The sequence below is a fragment of the Panulirus ornatus genome, chromosome 67 (genome assembly GCF_036320965.1).
Source record: "Panulirus ornatus isolate Po-2019 chromosome 67, ASM3632096v1, whole genome shotgun sequence".
Lineage (NCBI taxonomy): Eukaryota > Metazoa > Arthropoda > Malacostraca > Decapoda > Palinuridae > Panulirus > Panulirus ornatus.
In genome coordinates this window covers 384,420-403,170 of record NC_092290.1, presented here as the reverse complement: position 1 = coordinate 403,170, position 18,751 = coordinate 384,420, and the positions used below count along the sequence as shown (strand labels likewise).

The 18,751-nt window shown below is 39.8% G+C and overlaps 2 protein-coding genes across 26 annotated transcripts in view; one reads left to right on the top strand and one right to left on the bottom strand.

Annotated features, from left to right (window-relative positions):
- Nucleotides 1-18,751, top strand: part of LOC139747051 (uncharacterized) — a 1,040,326-nt gene that overhangs the window by 981,151 nt on the left and 40,424 nt on the right. The gene's annotated exons all lie outside the window — the stretch shown is intronic.
- The window catches only part of LOC139747055 (uncharacterized), a 236,301-nt gene that overhangs the window by 216,562 nt on the left and 988 nt on the right, over nt 1-18,751 (bottom strand). For 5 of the 7 annotated variants that reach the window (XM_071658839.1, XM_071658841.1, XM_071658834.1 and 2 more), the window contains exons 2-3: nt 12,539-12,638; nt 2,853-3,704 (exon numbers count right to left, since the gene is read on the bottom strand). In XM_071658839.1, the coding sequence (XP_071514940.1) occupies nt 2,853-3,704; nt 12,539-12,619 (933 nt within the window). In that variant the 5' untranslated portion in view covers nt 12,620-12,638. Of the gene's footprint in view, nt 1-2,852; nt 3,705-12,538; nt 12,639-17,140; nt 17,185-18,725 lie in introns of all 7 variants that reach the window. The other 2 variants (XM_071658836.1, XM_071658837.1) reach the window with 2 other exon arrangements.

The following is an 18,751-nucleotide window of genomic DNA, read 5'->3' as shown; positions in this document are numbered from 1 at the left end:
ATGTGTGAGTGTGTGTGTGTGTGTTTATGTATATACATGTGTATGTGGGTGGGTTGGGCCGTTCTTTTGTCTGTTTCCTTGCGCTACCTCGCTAATGCGAGAGACAGCGACAAAGTATAAAAAAATAAAATAAATATTATCATCATTATCATCTCTATCATTACCATTATACTTGATCACCATTTCCCATGTTAGCAAGGTAGTGCCAGGAAAAAGACTAAGAACAGCCCATCCACTCATATACACATATATATACATAAACACCCATACATGCACATATACATATCAACATATACAGTCATGTACATATTCATACTTTCTTGCCTTCATCCATTCCTAGCACTACCCTGCCCCACAAGAAACAGCATTGCTACCACCTGCTTCAGCTGGGCATTTGTACTGTACATTCTTGGTGCATTCTTTACAGTAAATGCATTCTGTTTTCTGAAGGGTTTTAAGGATATGGTGAAACAGAGTTTGTAATGCTGTAGTCGTGGGTGACGTCCAGAGCAAACTCATGTTAGTCTAGAGAATGTTTCTGTAGTGATGTTATCTGTGTGCATCTATGCACAGAAAGTGCAGAGCAACTGATTCCTTGCATCATGGTCTTAAAAGGCCTTGGGATATGTTGAATTGGAGTTTGCAATATCGTAGGGACAGGTGATGTCTGGAGCATAAAAGGGATAGTGTGACTAACGTTTGTCTGGAGAGTGATGCTTCTGTTTTCTGAAGGGTTCTAAGGATATGGTGAAACAAAGTTTGTAATGCTGAAGTCGTGGGTGACGTCCAGAGCAAACTCATGTTAGTCTAGAGAATGTTTCTGTAGTGATGTTATCTGTGTGCATCTATGTACAGAAAGTGCAGAGCAACTGATTCCTTGCATCATGGTTTAAAAAGGCCTCGGGATATGTTGAATTGGAGTTTGCAATATCATAGGGACAGGTGATGTCTGGAGCATAAAAGGGATAGTGTGACTAACGTTTGTCTGGAGAGTGATGCTTCTGATGGGTGTACAGTTGGTGGGGTGGATTTTGAGTTCAAGTTGTGAGAGATGTTTAGTGCCTGATGAGTTATTTCATGTATGTGTTTTGTTGGCATTTTATGTGTTGGGATAGGTGATATAAGAGTAAAGGCTGCTGGAGAGCAAAGCAAGGGTATGCATTATATTTCTATTTGGGGGTTGGGTGGTTATAGTCATAGAGTGTTTTAAGTCAAGAGGTATCTAGAGCTGTTGAATAGAATTGAAAATTGTGCACATTGAGGTAGGATTTTCATGGGAAGAACTTTCTGTCATTGTGTAAGTTTCAAGTGTATGCGGTTGCTAGACAGCCCATGACTGTTCTGATTGTGCTATTTTGTGTGGTTTGCAGCCTTGTTATATTTGATTAGAAGGTGGAAGACCAGGCAGGTGAAGCATAGTTCAAAGCCACTGTGTTTAGAGGGCATTCTCTTTGTGTGTTGCATTTGTGCTGATGTTACTGGTGTTGGGAGTGATGTCATGTATGTATTGTATGTGATGCCTAGAATTATTAGTGCTTTTTTTTAAATAGGAGAGATTGTCCATTCAATGTGACTGGAGGATGGGAGTCAGATTTGTGAGTGTCAGGGGTTATAAGAATGACTGAATATATGTATGGATGCAGATATACTGCTCTGGGTGAGCCACTGTTCCAAATGTGTAATGTAATGTTGTATGTCTAATGTTGCTATTGCTGTGACATGGTATTATGATGTGACTGTGGGGTTAACTGCATATTTTCAAATGGGCATTCATGCTAAGGTCTGCTACAGGTAATGGAAAGCTGTGAAGGGAGAGATCAAAGAGAGTTGGAAAAATAACTGCTCCTTGGAGTATTCTATTGGTGAGTTTAAGTGTTTTAAAGGTAAAACCATTGACTCGAGCATGGCAAACCACTTTTTGTCAATGGTGTAGATGGCAATGTCAAGTATTTTTTTTTATAAGGGTGTGTCAGGGAAGTGTCAAATGATTTGTTCATGCCTACTGCCACCAGCACTGTGTGGGATGGGAGCTGTGGGTGGTTGTATTCATCTAGGATAAGCTGTGGGAGCTAAATGTTTAGTGTGGTGGTGTTTGGGTCTGAAGCCATGTTGTGTGGGTGAAAGTGAGATGTGCTCTTTGATTCTGTTATGAATCAGTTTCTCACACTGGATACTGAAGACAAAATTGGGATGGTTTCTTTCTTCTTTTGTGAAGCAGTTTTTCATACTGGATACTGAAGACAAAATTGATAGAAGGCAGTAGCAGGAGTTGGGTTACTTGGAGGGTACTTGGATTGGTATTATGCTGGCAAGTTGGCAAGTTTCAGATGAAAGTACATGTACATACTTGGATTGCACACAAAGCAGGGGCTACATACATGACAATGTGCATAAAAGGGTGGATGCTTTGGAAATGAATTGTTTGAGGACAATATGTGGTCTGAGATGGTTTGATTGATTAAGTTATAAAAAGGTAAGAGAAAGGTGTGGATGTAAAAATGGTTTGGTTGCACAAGCTGAAGAGGGATGTGCTTGAAATGGCATAGATGTATGGACTGAATGAGTGAGGAGAGGTTGACAAAGGAGATGTATGTGTCAGAATTGGAGGGAACAAGGAATGGAGAAAACCAACTGGAGATGGAACGGTGGAGTGAAAAAAGAGAGTGTTCAGGAATTAAACATGCATGAAGATGAAAGGTAGGAAGTGCTAAACACAAAACAGTCCAAATATATGAATGCAAGTTATAGTCATGCTAAGATCTACATCAAAAATGAGAAACAAAGACAGAAAACCTTTAAGTGAATACAATGAAAATCAACTACAGAGAAGCTTCTAGTTACTGGATATTTACCTGTAGTTCTGATGAGGTGTCATCTTCATTGTCAGTATCCCTCTTTCTGCAGTCATCCAAATGGTCTGCTTTCTTGTTCAATATCTGGTCTTCTCTCTGGCCCAGTCCCTTATCTATTTTGCTATCACTATTCTGGTCTGTCCTTGTGTTCACTCTTTGATTTGTCCTTAAACTGCTTTGTTGGGTAATTCTGTTTTCAGATTTATTATCTATTCTTTGACTCATTTTTGGTGTTACTGCTTGATCTTTTCTTTGATCTAATCTGTGTATTTGTCTGGGAGATAAATGCTGTAGATCACCGTCTCTATGATATGGAGAAAATCTGTGAGGAGCCAATACATTACTGAAAGATGACCCAATGGTAGTGAAACCTTGTGGGCCTCCTTGAGAAGAAGGGGTAATACCAGAAAATGTTTGTATGCGTGTCAAGGATTGAGAGTTAATACTAGATCGTGGTTCCAAAATTCTCTGTGTTTGAGTGCCATTTTCTTCTCGTCTGATTCGCTTTGGATATGGGCTACTTCTGTCATCTGTTGGGCTCCACGTATGACCAAAGTTCATGTTGCTACAAAGGGATTCATCAGGAACTGCCAATCCCTTAATCTGTAAAGCTTCTGCAACTTTGATCAACTGTGGAAGGTCACTTTGAGCCACACTTACAACACCAGCATACATGTAGCTTAAAAGTGATTCCATCTCTTTGCAATGAACATCTTTTAGCACAACAATGGGATGCTTACATGGTGTTGTATCAAACATTCGCATAAAATATTCACTACACGTTGACAACACAAGTTTGTGGACAGGGTAGAACTTGCCGTCACATGCCAGCGTGACATCTGTATATCTCTCCTGTGTAAAAACCAAAGGAAAGAATTAAAGTGCAATTCAATTTAATACGTGGACAATGAACTACAAGCTATTTCCACACAGGCAAAATTTCCCATGGTATATCATATTTGCTAACACACTCGACTTTATAAACAGTGGGTTCTTCATCCTGTTCACTGTGGTCATGTCAAATATATCTCATGTTTTCACAATTCATTGTGGACATGTCATATACAGTCTCCTAGGTCTGACCACTCTGTGATCATCTTTAATAGGGAAATATATGCATCAGTCCTTCATCTAGCAATACTGCCTTGCTGTTATACATTACTCAGTTTATTCAAACACAGAGTCAGTAAACATCAAAATGCCATAGATGTTGGTACATCATTTTAGTGCTGACCAGGCAGCAAAGAAAATGTATGAAAAAACATACACAGATTTATATAAATAATTCATATAAATGTATATTAATGCTGCACACTAATAAGAACTATAATATGATTGCATGTAGAGATGTGAGCATATTAAGATGTTATAGGTGATGCATTATATGCCTATCCATGTTGCAACCTGAACATTTATTCTTTTCACATTTCCACCATGCTTGTGGTTAACACATACATTAAAGGTGGGCAATGTTACCAATGTTCGTACGGAAGAAACCAGGGAACATCATTTAACATTCAAATATTTTGCGTCGTAATTGTTTTTTGAATTTTGGCAATGTGGCATCACTGTCATTACTATCATGACCTCTGTTTACCCTCAATCATCCATCCGCGGTCAGTGCCAGTATCAGCTGATATCTAACCTTTGTACAGTAGTAGGCGGGCAATGTTACATAATGTTGGGCCCTTTTCTGTCATAATTGTATGGTGAAATTGGGTGATTTGGCATCTCTTACATGTACTATCAAGCACTCTGTTTGGACACCCCTGTAAATAGCCACCCACTCTCTCCCAACCAGGGTCAATGTCAGTATTAGCCAAAACAATGGATGGTAAAGATAGGTTGCGCCCTCCCCTGCCTAGCACTCCTCCCCTCCTCCCACAGCCAGCTATGATAATCACATAAATAGCACCCCTTACCTTCATTTTTCATCCAGTTCTATCTATTTATGGATGTACTGGCTTATTCCTTGATACTTTATTATTCCTAAAATATGCCACCTTACGCAGACGTATATAAAAAAATGTCATCCACCTTTAATGGTTTAAAGTGTGATCATTAACAAATGTATCACTTTATAAGTGAAAAAATGTAAATGTCAATAATAAAAAAATAATATTTTCAATTCAAATTAAAGAAAATTGCTGCACTCCAGGTACGCTACAATGTAAAGTAGCTATGTAATATCAAGATCCGAAAATATAATAAAAGTCAACAGATATAACAGAGGGATAAAATAGTGAAGAAATATCCTGTATGAATCAATCTATATATATCATTTTTTTCTATTATACTTAATCGCTGTCTCGCACGTTAGCGAAGCAGCACAAGGAAACAGACGGAAGAATGGCTCAACCCACCCGCATACACATGTATAAACATAAACGCCCACACACGCACATATACATACCTACACACTTCAACATATACATACACAGACATATACATATATACACATGTACATATTCATACATGCTGCCTTCATCCATTCCTGTCACCGCCCCGCCACACATGAAATGGCACCCCTCTCCCCCAGCATGAGTGTGAGGTAGCGCTAGGAAAAGACAACAAAGGCCCCATTCGTTCACACTCAGTCTCTAGCTGTAATGTGTAATGCACCGAAACCACAGCTCCCTTTCCACATCCAGGCCCCACAAAATTTTCCACGGTTTACCCCAGACGCTTCACATGCCCTGGTTCAATCCATTGACAGCATGTCAACTCCGGCATACCACATCGTTCCAATTCACTCTATCCCTTGCACGCCTTTCACCCTCCTGTATGTTCAGGCCCCAATCGCTCAAAATCTTTTTCACCCCATCCTCTACCTCCAATTTGGTCTCCCACTTCTTGTTCCCTCCACCTCCAACACATATATCCCCTTTGTCAATCTTTCCTCACTCACTTTCTCTATGTGACCAAACCATTTCAATACACCCTCTTCTGCTCTCTCAACAACACTCTTTTTATTACCAAACATCTCTCTTAACCTTTCATTACTTACTCGATCAAACCACCTCACGCCACATACTGTCTTCAAACATCTCATTTCCAACACATCCACCCTTCTCCGCACAACACTATCCATAGCCCATGCCTCACAACCATATAACATTGTTAGAACCACTGTTCCTTCAAACATACCCATTTTTGCTCTCCGAGATAACGTTCTCACCTTCCACACATTCTTCAACACTCCCAGAACTTTCACCCCCCTCCCCCACCCTGTGACTCACTTCCGCTTCCATGGTACCATCCGCTGTCAAATCCACTCTCAGATACCTAAAACTGCACTTCCTCCAGTCTTTCTCCATTCAAACTTGCCTTCCAATTTACTTGTCCCTCAACCCTATTGAACCTAATAACCTTGCTCTTATTCAAATTTACTCTCAGCTTTCTTCTTTCACACACTTTACCAAACTCAGTCACCAACTTGTGCAGTTTCTTACCCGAATCAGCCACCAGCATTGTATCATCAGTGAACAACTGACTCACTTCCCAAGCCCTCTCATCCACATCAGGCTGCATACTTGCTCCTCTCTCCAAAACTCTTGCATTCACCTCCCTAACAGCCCCATCCTTAAAGAAATTAAACAACCATGGAGACATCAAACACCCCTGCCGCAAACCATCATTCGCTGGGAACTAATCACTTTCCTCTCTTCCTACTCGTACACATGCCTTACATCCTTGATAAAAACTTTTCACTACTTCTAGCAACTTACTTCCCACACCATATACTCTTAATAACTTCTACAAAGCATCTTTATCAACTCTATCATATGCCTTCTCCAGATCCATAAATGCTACATACAAATCCATCTGTTTTCTAAGTATTTCTCACATACATTCTTCAAAGCAAACACCTGATCCACACATCCTCTACCACTTCTGAAACCACACTGCTCTTCCCCAATCTGATGCTCTGTACATGCCTTCACCCTCTCAATCAATACCCTCCCATATGATTTCCTAGGAAATTATATGGGCCATTCTTTCGTCTGTTTCCTTGCCCTACCTCACTAACACAGGAGACAGTGACAAAGTATAATAAATATAATATCATACTTGTTCACCACTTCCCACCTTAGCTAGATAATGCCAGGAACAGATGAGGAATTCTCTAGCTAACATATATAATGCATCAAAACCACAGAACCCTATCTGCAACAGGGCCCCATAGACCTTTCCATGCTTTCCACCACCTGTTTCACATGCCCTGGTTGTCTATTGACAGCATGTTGATCCTGTATACCACACTGTTCAAATTCATTCTATCCTCTGTTCACCTTTCACCCTTCTGCATGTTCAGGCCCTAAGTGTTCACAAGCATATTCACTCCTTCCTTCTATATCCAATTTGGTCTCCCCATTCATTTTTTCCCCTCCACTTCTGACACATATATCCTCTTCATTAATCTCTCCTCACTAATTCTCTTCATATGTCCAAACCATTTTAGCACACCCTCTTCAGATCTCTCAACCACAATTCTATTACCACACTTCTCTCTTACCCTTCTATTACACAACTGATCAAATCACCTCACACCACTTACTGTCTTGAAATATTTAGTTTCTAACACATTCACCCTCCTCTGTAAATCCTCATCTGTAGCCCATGCCTCACATCCACACAACATCAATAGGGATACTATACCCACAAACATAGCCATTTCAACCCTTCCAGTTAATGACCTCTCTTTCCAAACATCCTTAATACACACAGTACCTTCACTCTAAGACACTTTTGCTTCCATAGTTCTATTTGCTGCCAAGTCCACTCCCAGGTTTCCAAAAAACTTCCTCCAAATTTTCTCCATTCAATTTCACACACCAACTCAACTGTCCCTCTGCCTGCTAAACCTAATAACTACTTTTATTCACGTTCATTCTCAATTTTCTCCTTTATCTCACTCACAAACTTCAGCAGTTTCTCGTTTGAATTTGCAATCAGTGCTGTGTCATTAACAAACAACTGACACTTCCTAGGCCCCCCTTGCAGACTGATTACTCACCCCCCCTTCAAAACTCATGCATTTACCTAGCTCATCACTCCATCCATAAACAAATTAAGCAACTGTGAAGACATCCTATATCCCTGAGGGCCAGCTTTCACATGGAACCACTCACTCTCCTTTCTTACTACTCATATACATGCCATACACTCTTGATAAGAACTTCTCGCTGCTTTTTAGGAGCTTTCCTCCCACACCATATATTTGTAAGACCTTCTTCAAGGCATCTTTATCAGTCCTTTCATATGCTTTCTCTAGATCCATAAATGCCACATAGAAATACTCTTGCTTCTATGAGTAAGTCTCGCACACTTTTTTCAAAACAAATACCTATTCCACACATCCCATACCACTTCTGACACCACAGTGTTCCTCCTGTCTGATGCTCTAAACATGCCTTCACCCTCTTTATCACCACTGTCCCATACAACATACCAAGTACACTGTAGTTTGAACACTCAACTTTGTCACCCTTGCATTTATACAATGGCACTGTACATGCCCTCTGCCAATCCTCTGACAAATCACCATGACCCACACATATGATGAATCCTAACCAATCAACAACACAGTCACCTCCTTTCTTAAGAAATTTAACTGCAATACCTTCCACTCCAGCAACCTTCCTATGTTTCATCTTATGGAAAGCTTTCACCACCTCTTCTCTAACCCACTTTCAGCGAGTCTCTAACTCCCATACTTTCCTAGCCCAAACACCCTACATCTCCCACCCTATCATCATACATTCAGCAATCTTTCAAAATGGTTTCTCCATCTCCTCCTCATTATCTGTTACCACTTAACTAATTGTCCCTTTCACCGATGTTCCCATTTGTTTTGTTTTCCTCACACTTTAACCTCCATCTAAAGTATCTTCTTATTCTTCCTAAAGTTTACTAATAATCACTCACCTAACTCTCATGAGGTGCAAAGACTGAATGAATAGTTTGAAGGGCTGCTGAATGTGTTTGATGATAAGGGGGTAGATGAAGGGTATTTGGGTCAGGTAGATATGTGAAGTAAGATTGTCACAAAAAATCACTGGAGGAAAGTGAAGAGGTGGTGAAAGCCTTGTAGAGAATAAAATGTGGCAAGATGGCTGGAGTGGATGGTAGGGCAGTTAAATTTCTTAGGGAAGGGGGTGCCTGCGTTGTTGACTGGTAAATTAGGATTCTCAATGTATGTATGGCTCAGGTGAAGTGCCTGTAGACTGTCAGAATGACTTTATAGTACCACTGTATAAAGGCAAGGGAGACAAAGGTGAGTGTTCAAGTTACAGAGGCATTAGATTTGTGATTTTGCCTGGTAAGCTGACTGAGAAGGTGGTGGCATACTCAAAGCATCAGACTGGGTAGGAACAAAGTGGTTTTAGGAACAGTACAAGTGTATGGAACAGGTTTCGCTTTGAAGAATATGTGTGGGAAGCACTTGATGAAACGGGGATTTATAAGCGTCATTATGGATCTGGAGGAAGCATACGAAAGAGTTGATATAAATGCTTTATGGAAGGCATTATGAATATATGGTGTTGGAAGAAAGCTATTAGATGCAATTAAGAATTTTCAACAAGGGAGTAACATAGATGCATAGAGGGTTGAGAAGAGGCAGATGCAAGTGGGTTTTGGAGAAAAAAGCAGTCATGCAGTATACTGGGGGTGGGGGCCTAAGAGGTGAAACAATTGTCATTTAACTGATAAAAGGCTGAAGGCATATTCAAGAGAGAAAATACAGAATCTGGTGTCTGAGTTTGGGAAAGTATGTAAAATGAGAATGCTGAGAGAAATGTAAATAAAAGTAAGGTTTATAGGCTTAGCTCCAAAAAGACAGGTAATTTAAAGGGTCAGTCAAAATGAAGAGAACTTGGAGTAGGTGGAGCATTTTAGATACCTGAGAGTTGATATGGCATTGAATGGAATCATGGGAAGTAAGTCATAAGGTGGTTAAAGGGGCAAAGATCTTGGATGCATTAGGAATGTAAGGAAAGGGAAGTCAGCAAAGTCTGGTATGCTTGATTGTATAATAGTACAGTTGGCACTAACTGGATGAGAGGCGTGGGCCTTAGACAAAATATCGAGAATAGGGTGAATGTGTTGGAAATTAAATGTCTACACATCTATATGGGAGGGTATTGATTGATAGGGTGAAGGCATGTACAGAGCATCAGATTGGGGAAGAGCAGTGTGGTTTCAGAAGTGGTAGAGGATGTGTGGATCAGGTGTTTGCTTTGAAGAATGTATGTGAGAAATACTTAGAAAAGCAAATGGATTTGTATGTAGCATTTATGGATCTGGAGAAGGCATATGATAGAGTTGATAGAGATGCTCTGTGGAAGGTATTAAGAATATATGGTGTGGGAGGAAAGTTGTTAGAAGCAGTGAAAAGTTTTTATCGAGGATGTAAGGCATGTGTACGTGTAGGAAGAGAGGAAAGTGATTGGTTCTCAGTGAATGTAGGTTTGCGGCAGGGGTGTGTGATGTCTCCATGGTTGTTTAATTTGTTTATGGATGGGGTTGTTAGGGAGGTAAATGCAAGAGTTTTGGAAAGAGGGGCAAGTATGAAGTCTGTTGGGGATGAGAGAGCTTGGGAAGTGAGTCAGTTGTTGTTCGCTGATGATACAGCGCTGGTGGCTGATTCATGTGAGAAACTGCAGAAGCTGGTGACTGAGTTTGGTAAAGTGTGTGGAAGAAGAAAGTTAAGAGTAAATGTGAATAAGAGCAAGGTTATTAGGTACAATAGGGTTGAGGGTCAAGTCAACTGGGAGGTGAGTTTGAATGGAGAAAAACTGGAGGAAGTGAAGTGTTTTAGATATCTGGGAGTGGATCTGGCAGCGGATGGAACCATGGAAGCGGAAGTGGATCATAGGGTGGGGGAGGGGGCGAAAATTCTGGGGGCCTTGAAGAATGTGTGGAAGTCGAGAACATTATCTCGGAAAGCAAAAATGGGTATGTTTGAAGGAATAGTGGTTCCAACAATGTTGTATGGTTGCGAGGCGTGGGCTATGGATAGAGTTGTGCGCAGGAGGATGGATGTGCTGGAAATGAGATGTTTGAGGACAATGTGTGGTGTGAGGTGGTTTGATCGAGTGAGTAACGTAAGGGTAAGAGAGATGTGTGGAAATAAAAAGAGCGTGGTTGAGAGAGCAGAAGAGGGTGTTTTGAAGTGGTTTGGGCACATGGAGAGAATGAGTGAGGAAAGATTGACCAAGAGGATATATGTGTCGGAGGTGGAGGGAACGAGGAGAAGAGAGAGACCAAATTGGAGGTGGAAAGATGGAGTGAAAAAGATTTTGTGTGATCGGGGCCTGAACATGCAGGAGGGTGAAAGGAGGGCAAGGAATAGAGTGAATTGGAGCGATGTGGTATACCGGGGTTGACGTGCTGTCAGTGGATTGAATCAAGGCATGTGAAGCGTCTGGGGTAAACCATGGAAAGCTGTGTAGGTATGTATATTTGCGTGTGTGGACGTATGTATATACATGTGTATGGGGGTGGGTTGGGCCATTTCTTTCGTCTATTTCCTTGCACTACCTCGCAAACGCGGGAGACAGTGACAAAGTATAATAAAAAAAATAAATATCTATATTTCTGATGCCCATCCACTTTGGGAACTCCCATCAAGAGGGTGGCCAAGGCAGCAGAGTTCCCACTTATCCCTGTCCTTAAAGGCCTCCTTCACATATATCACTCCACAAATTCTTCTACCATTTCTCACCATTCAGTACTCTTCCACTACATCCTAATGTTACAGGAGGTCATCTAACCCCTTTAATTGGACTATCATCTTGTAAACTTCCCATCTTGCAATCTTTCAACACACCCAAACCATCTCAACGTATTACATTTCACCCACTCTACCACTCCAAAATTAATTCTCTTTGCATTCCCTGCCATATCACATCCCTTAAACACTCCCTCATTTCTTTCTTCGTCTCATCAAGTCATACAACAAGCTCCTCTCAAATAGTTCAGTTCCACAGCCTGGATTCTTGAAATGTCTGAAGACAATATATGTAAAAGAAAGATTACGGAATAAAAAATGATGGGTAAGAGAGAGGTGCAGTAGTAAGATGAGCTGAAGAGGCTGTTGTAAAATGATTTGGAAATATGAAGAGGATAAGTAAGGAGAGGATGACTAAAGGGGTGCATACATCAGATGTAGAGGGAACAGGAAAAGGGGAACCCAAAGAGGAGGTAGAAGTAGTGACAGAGAGATGCTTTGATGTCTCAAGGCCTGAAAATGCAGGAAGGTGCAAGATATGCAAAGGCACAGAGTGAACTGGAGTGATGTGGTTTACACAGGATGTGGAGACTGGTTATGGGTATAGGGCTGTGGTTTCTAGGCATTGTACATGACAGCTGAGAGAATGATTATGAGTGAATAAGGCTGTTTCTTCAATTGTTCCTGGTGCTAACACTCTTATGTGGGAAATGGCAAACATGAAAAAAATATAACCTACTTATCAAAAATGCAAAATTTTAAATATCTAATTTGGGTTTAACTAATGTGAAGGTGAAAGTGTGAGAATTATCTGCAATGTGAAAAAACTAATACAACAGAGAAAACACAGACGTTAAAATAATGAGGTCCCTCTATATCTACATACGAATTTGATGAAAGAAACACAGAACAAATTAAGAGCAAAGAAACATGTTAACGTGTTCCTACATACCTTTTCTCTAAGTGTGGAGAGGGTGTGAGTAAATGTAGCACTATGATTATTCCAAGATAGAGACAGCATCCCCTGGGTCATAGTGTTACTATGCTCCTATCTGTTAAAAGATATAATACAAGTTGAAAAAAAATTAACACAGCTAAGCCAACCTGGCACAAGACCCTAACCTACCTGTAACTACTAAAGCAACATTTGATGCATCATCCACTAAATAGGAGCTAAATGTTCATTAAACATGCATTTTTGGGGAAATGTGGTAATGCCAACAACATGCCACCTGCAAAGAAAAAAAAGTGAGAAGTAACAGTCAAAATCTGAGAAAAGCAGGTGCAAACCAAAAATGAATGAAGAAAAGGTACTAGTAACTTGTTACATGCTAAAACCTAGTAAACAGAAGTTATACTGAACTATCAACTGGTGGTTTCATAGCACAGGTATACGAAATTTGCTGCCCTGGGTACTTCAAGCTGTGGATCCACCTATAAAATGAAATGAAGACTCACATAAGTCCATAACAATCACCTTGATTAAACCCCTTAACATCCCACAAAGTTATCTGTTCTAACCTTTAAATTTCAACCTTTTCAAGTTCAGAAAACATATCAAAAGATATACATATAAAATCCAAAGACAGATCATTCTCTTCATATAATTCGGGTTCATCTGCCTGGTCCTCTAAAGTCAGATAAAATCCACACAATTTCCTTCTGAGGAAACTCAGGAAAATGTGCTTCCATTGGCATGGTTTGAGGATAACTGACTGGGGGGGAGAAATTTTTGCCCATTGCCACCTCAGCTACCACCTACACCTAGCATTAGGCCTTGAAACTGAGGTGCGAAACATGATGCATATATCCATCTCGAGACATCACTCAGCTTGAATAGATATCTGTCTGGAGGTATTCTGGAGTTAATATGTATTTTTCTTAAGAAACAGGCCTAAAATGCATAAGACAAAAAATGAAAAAACTATAAAATTTGCTGAGTAACCCATACAGTATGTTCAACAACTTATAACTCCTCAGCTGGAGTTGAAATCTGATCCAGTTCTGCTTTAAAATTTAGAAAGTTTTGGTTGTCTAAAGAAATATCATCTCATGCCACCTACTAATCTTAACTGATGGTCCGGATCATCAGACATGATTTTGAAAAGGGACATCCAAGAACCTTCTCTGAAAAGTTTGGTTCAAACTGTCCCTTGTGGTTTCTGCTATAGTAAGCTTTAGCCAAAACAGGATTAATCTGCACCATCAGCAAAATTATAAAATTCAAAGAAAGAAATTTATTCATTAAACAATGAATAATTATATAACTACAGTTCAATGTTAAGCCAATTTACCTTTAAAATAGAAACTATGGCTATTTGAGCTAACTGCTATTTTCAAGACAAGTGGCCATTTTGGATGATGGTCAGGATCACTAGGTACAGTTCTGAAAAAGGATCACCCATGCACCACTCCTACCAAGTTTGGTTTAAAGTGGCCTGAGAGTTTTGGATATGATTTATAAGTGAATATTTGAGAAAAATAGGCCCAATGTTGCATAACTGACAAAACAAAAACATTTGCAAAGACCCATGTTGCATGTTAAACAACTTAAAGCCACAAACATACAAATAAAATGTGACCTAATCCTTGTCGAATTTTATTCAAACTGGTCCAATTAATAAGACTAATTTTCTTTCATTCTCACCCATTTTTCTTTACCCATTTTAGCATGGAGGTGCTATAAATAGATGAAGAAAGGAATTACTTGCTCACATCCATTCTCTAGCTGTTGTGTGTAATGCATCAAAACCACAGCTCCCAGTATATAGGTAGACCCCACAGACCTTTCCACATTTTCTCCTTGCTATTTCACGTGCACTGGTTAGTCCACTGACAGCATGTACCCCACTGTATACCACGTCGCTCCAATTCACTCTATCCTATGCATGCCTTTCACTCTCCTGCATGTCCTGGCCCAGAGTGCTCAAAATCTTATTCACTTTATTCCTCCATCTTCAATCTAATATCCACTTCTCATTGTCCACTCTTTTTCTGACACCTCACCTCACTCTCTAGATGACCAAACCATTTCAGTACATCCTCATCAGCTCTCTCAACGGTATTCATCTTATGACTTGCCCTCTATCTTACCCTACTATTTTTTACTCAACCAACCCTCCTAACACCACATACTGTTTTCAAACATCTAATTTCCAACACATTCACCATAATCCAAACATTGTCATCTATAGCCCTTGCTTTGCATCCATACAACACCAGCGGGATATCTATACATTAAAAAAATGCTTATCTTTGCCCTCCCAGAGTGACCTCTCTTTTTACATATTCCTTAATGCTTTCAAGACCTTTGCCCTATCACCCACCCTGTCACTCATTTCATTATCCATGGTTCCATTTGCTGCCATGTCCACTCCCAGGCTTCTAGAACACTTTACTTCCTCCAAGTTTTCTCCATCTAAACTCACACCAACTAATCTGTCTCTGCTAAACCTAATAAACTTGCTTTTATTCACATTTATTCTACTTTCATATTCTCTTCCAAACTTAGACACCAATACCTGTAGTTTCTCACTTGAATATGCCACCAGTATGGCATTATCATCAAACAACAATTGGCTCACTTCCCAGGCCCCCTCATCCCCTACAGACTGCATACATACCCATCTTTGCAAGACTTGCATTTACCTCCATCACCATACCAACCGAAAACAAATCAAATAGCCTCAGCAACATCACAAATCCCTGCTGCAGACCCACTTCATTTAGAATCACTCACTGTTCTCTCTCCCTAACTGCACACATACCTTACACCCTAGACAAAAACTAGTCACTGCTTTTACAGTTTTCTCTCCACACTATATATTCATAGTGCCTTCTTCAAAGCATCTCTATCAATCATGTCATATGCTCTCTCCTGATCCATAAATGCTAAACAAAAATCCCTTTGTTTACACAAGTATTTCTTACACATATTCTTGAAAGCAAACACCTGATCATCATATCCTCTACCACCCCTGTTCCTCTCCAATATGATCCTCTGTATATGCCTTAACCCTGTCAATCACCACTCTCCCATATAACTTAGCAACTTACCAGGTACACTATAGTTCACACACCTTGGGATCTGGCCATTACTGAACCACAGAAAATGCCAGAAAACAGAAACTGATCCATTTAAAAGGCCCTTGGGTGAACACTTTCTGCAGCATTGCTTCAGCCAAGAATTGTTACTCTATCTTTGGAATCCTTACCCCCAGATGGAGACTCCTCAATATCTTGAGCAAGAGTTTTTCATGGCATACAACACCAATACAAGGCAGATTCAGCAGCATTAAACACTTATTTTGGGGCTATAAGAAATTAACAGGAATGTTAATTAGCTTAGCTGCAGTGTAAACAGATCTTGGCACCTTAGTGCTACTAATAATGCTGCCCTAGTGGCAAATCCACAAACTAACAACAGCAGATTCAAAATGTGCGGGACCATGGGAGTTTCTGGACCAAAGAGCACCAGATTAGAGAGGTACAACCTGTAGTCTATATTTCATCAATATCAATTTTGTCTCATACATGTGTTTGTTGTTGCCTGGAAGTTTTTAAGGATTTCTTTTACAAAGATTTTTGTCATAATTCTATATTTTGCAGTTTTTCACTAATCATGATAAAAAATTATCTAAACACCTTTGGAGCATAACAAAATGTCATCCCCTAACAAGTTTTTATTTGCCGAAATAAATCCATGGAATTAAATGGCAATTTACATACAAGCATCAATTATCACAAAGCTGTTTCTCCCAGTACTGCATTTGCAGGTAAAGGAATGCCATTTGGCACTGACGGTACGCCTTTAAACAGGACAATTCCATGTTCATGCAAAATTTGATCTAACTCAACAACGACCTTGCCATTAATCATGTCTCTCTTTTTCCAACCACAGAACAGATCTCGTCAAACTGATGTGGAATTTTTTATTCTTACTTTCCCATACAATTTTCATGACAGTATCTTCCCATTATACTGCAGGGTATCTTATATCTCATCATCTTCCTGATGGCAGTTGAGTTGGAAGGAGAGCTGGGTGGGGAGAGGCCTTCTGCTTTGCTATCCTGATTCCACCGTTATAATCAGAGAAGACAGATAACATCATTACAGTGAACTGTCCTTCTGATGCACATTACTGCTCATTTTATTTCCCATCACACCTTGGAAATGTGTATATGGCAAGGGGATCTTTAATTCTACCCAAGATTCATAGACACAAGTCATACCTTAATAGTCTTCCCATGCAATTCTCACTATCACTGAAATTTTTTGTATACAGCGTGTATTAACACACAATAATCTGATATGTGACCGAGACTTGCTGCAAGAATTACTTTTGGAAGGGGATGTGTGTGCTTCACACAACCTGAATCTTTTTATCAAAACATATAGATTCAAAGACAAGCCTGCCAAAATACACAGCACCCACTTAATTAAGGTATACAACATACTTTATAACAAGCCACATGGAAAAATGCTGCCAAGAGTTTACAAACTATATTTCCTCTTGTAATCTACAGTTTACTAATCTATTACTAAGACAACAAACCTTGTTGAAGAAGGTGTTCCTAGTGTCAATCCTCCGTAGTTCTCCTGAAATCATGATGTTATTAGCTTTTTTTTTATTAGTTTTGCTCGAAAAAGATGAACAAGCTGGTGATCTTTCTCCTGGAGCTCCTCCCAACTATCTGAAGTGTCTTTTGTATCTAATGACAAAAAGAGTGCATTACTGTCAACATCAACACAGCCCTTCTCTACGGCATTGGCTACATCTAACTTGCCACCTGAAAAGCAAAGCTGTTTATGACAAGAAGGGTTTCTGATGCACTCCTCTAGCTGACCTTGCATAACAGCCACCAACCAGCCTAACCTCCAGTTTGGTTCTCAGCATTATCCAAAGCTTGAAAGGCAAAGGCTTAGCACCTCTTCAGCATACTTGGAAAGATCAGTTAACCTGGCTAGGAGAAAAATATTATTTTGGGGTGTATCAGCACCCCAAGCACTGCTCCCTGACAATGGCTACACACTCCTTGGTGCACCCAGCAAGCTTTCAACAATTTCCAAGACATCTACCTTGTGGGTTGGAAATCTCTTTTATCAAAAGCTGTTGTCAACTTTTTCTCCAGGATCTATCAGTTTTGGCACAACCTGCTAATCAGAGGTACAGGGCAATATGATTACTGCAGAACTGGATGGCAAACTCCCCAGCATCCAAAGAACACTGCTGACCTGCCATCATGCTGAAAAATGAAAAAATTCTATACTAATGAGAAAGAAATTACTAAAATAACTGTATATAATGAAAACTGTAAGACCTTAGACTTTGTAACCACTGACTGCATTCCTCAAGCTTCAAGCACCTACATTTCCTCAATCTCTACTGTAATCCCTCAGCCCAATTGACCTGGAGGAGCACTTTTCCTTTCTTATGTTTCAATATATAGCACTTCTTAGCAATACAATATAAAACCATCCACACCTCAACTGTCCTAGACCAATGCCATAACAAGAAACAAACATCAGCATACTTCTCGATCTGTGGTCCTCCAAAGTAGATGTGATTTACTATTTGAGCACTGTACAAACCTCAAAGAAGGAAAGTTAAAAGGATGAACCTTATCAAACCCTTTCATTGGAAATTGATTATTAATAACAATAATAATAAGTGATAGCTGAACATAATCCATAATCACACTTTCAATATTGGTATGCTATGATTTGCTGGGCTTCCTCCAAGGTTTGCGCACAAGCTAACCATGTGGTGGTGCAAACTCACCCTTCCCAGAATTTATTTGATACACGCAGTGAATCACATAAAGGGATCAAGAGCTTTATTTTGGCAATTTAACTTTTTAAAGGATTCCTTTCCAAAGAAAATGAGTTCCAAATGCATAATGAGTAATAAGGAATGTAGTAATGCAAGGATCAAGAGGAAGAATAGTCTGGAAATAAAATGAATATTTAGACATGGAGTCTGGTAAAGCACATATAGTAAGTCAGAGATAATAATGTCTGTGCTCTTGCTACCAGTTCACTATGCTGCTGATGGCATACTGAAAATGCAAAGTGTACATAAAAAACTTGTTTGAGGGCCCTAACATTAATCTGACTGACCATAAGCGCAGTATAGTTACTTGTATGTGTTGATTTTTTCTTCTAC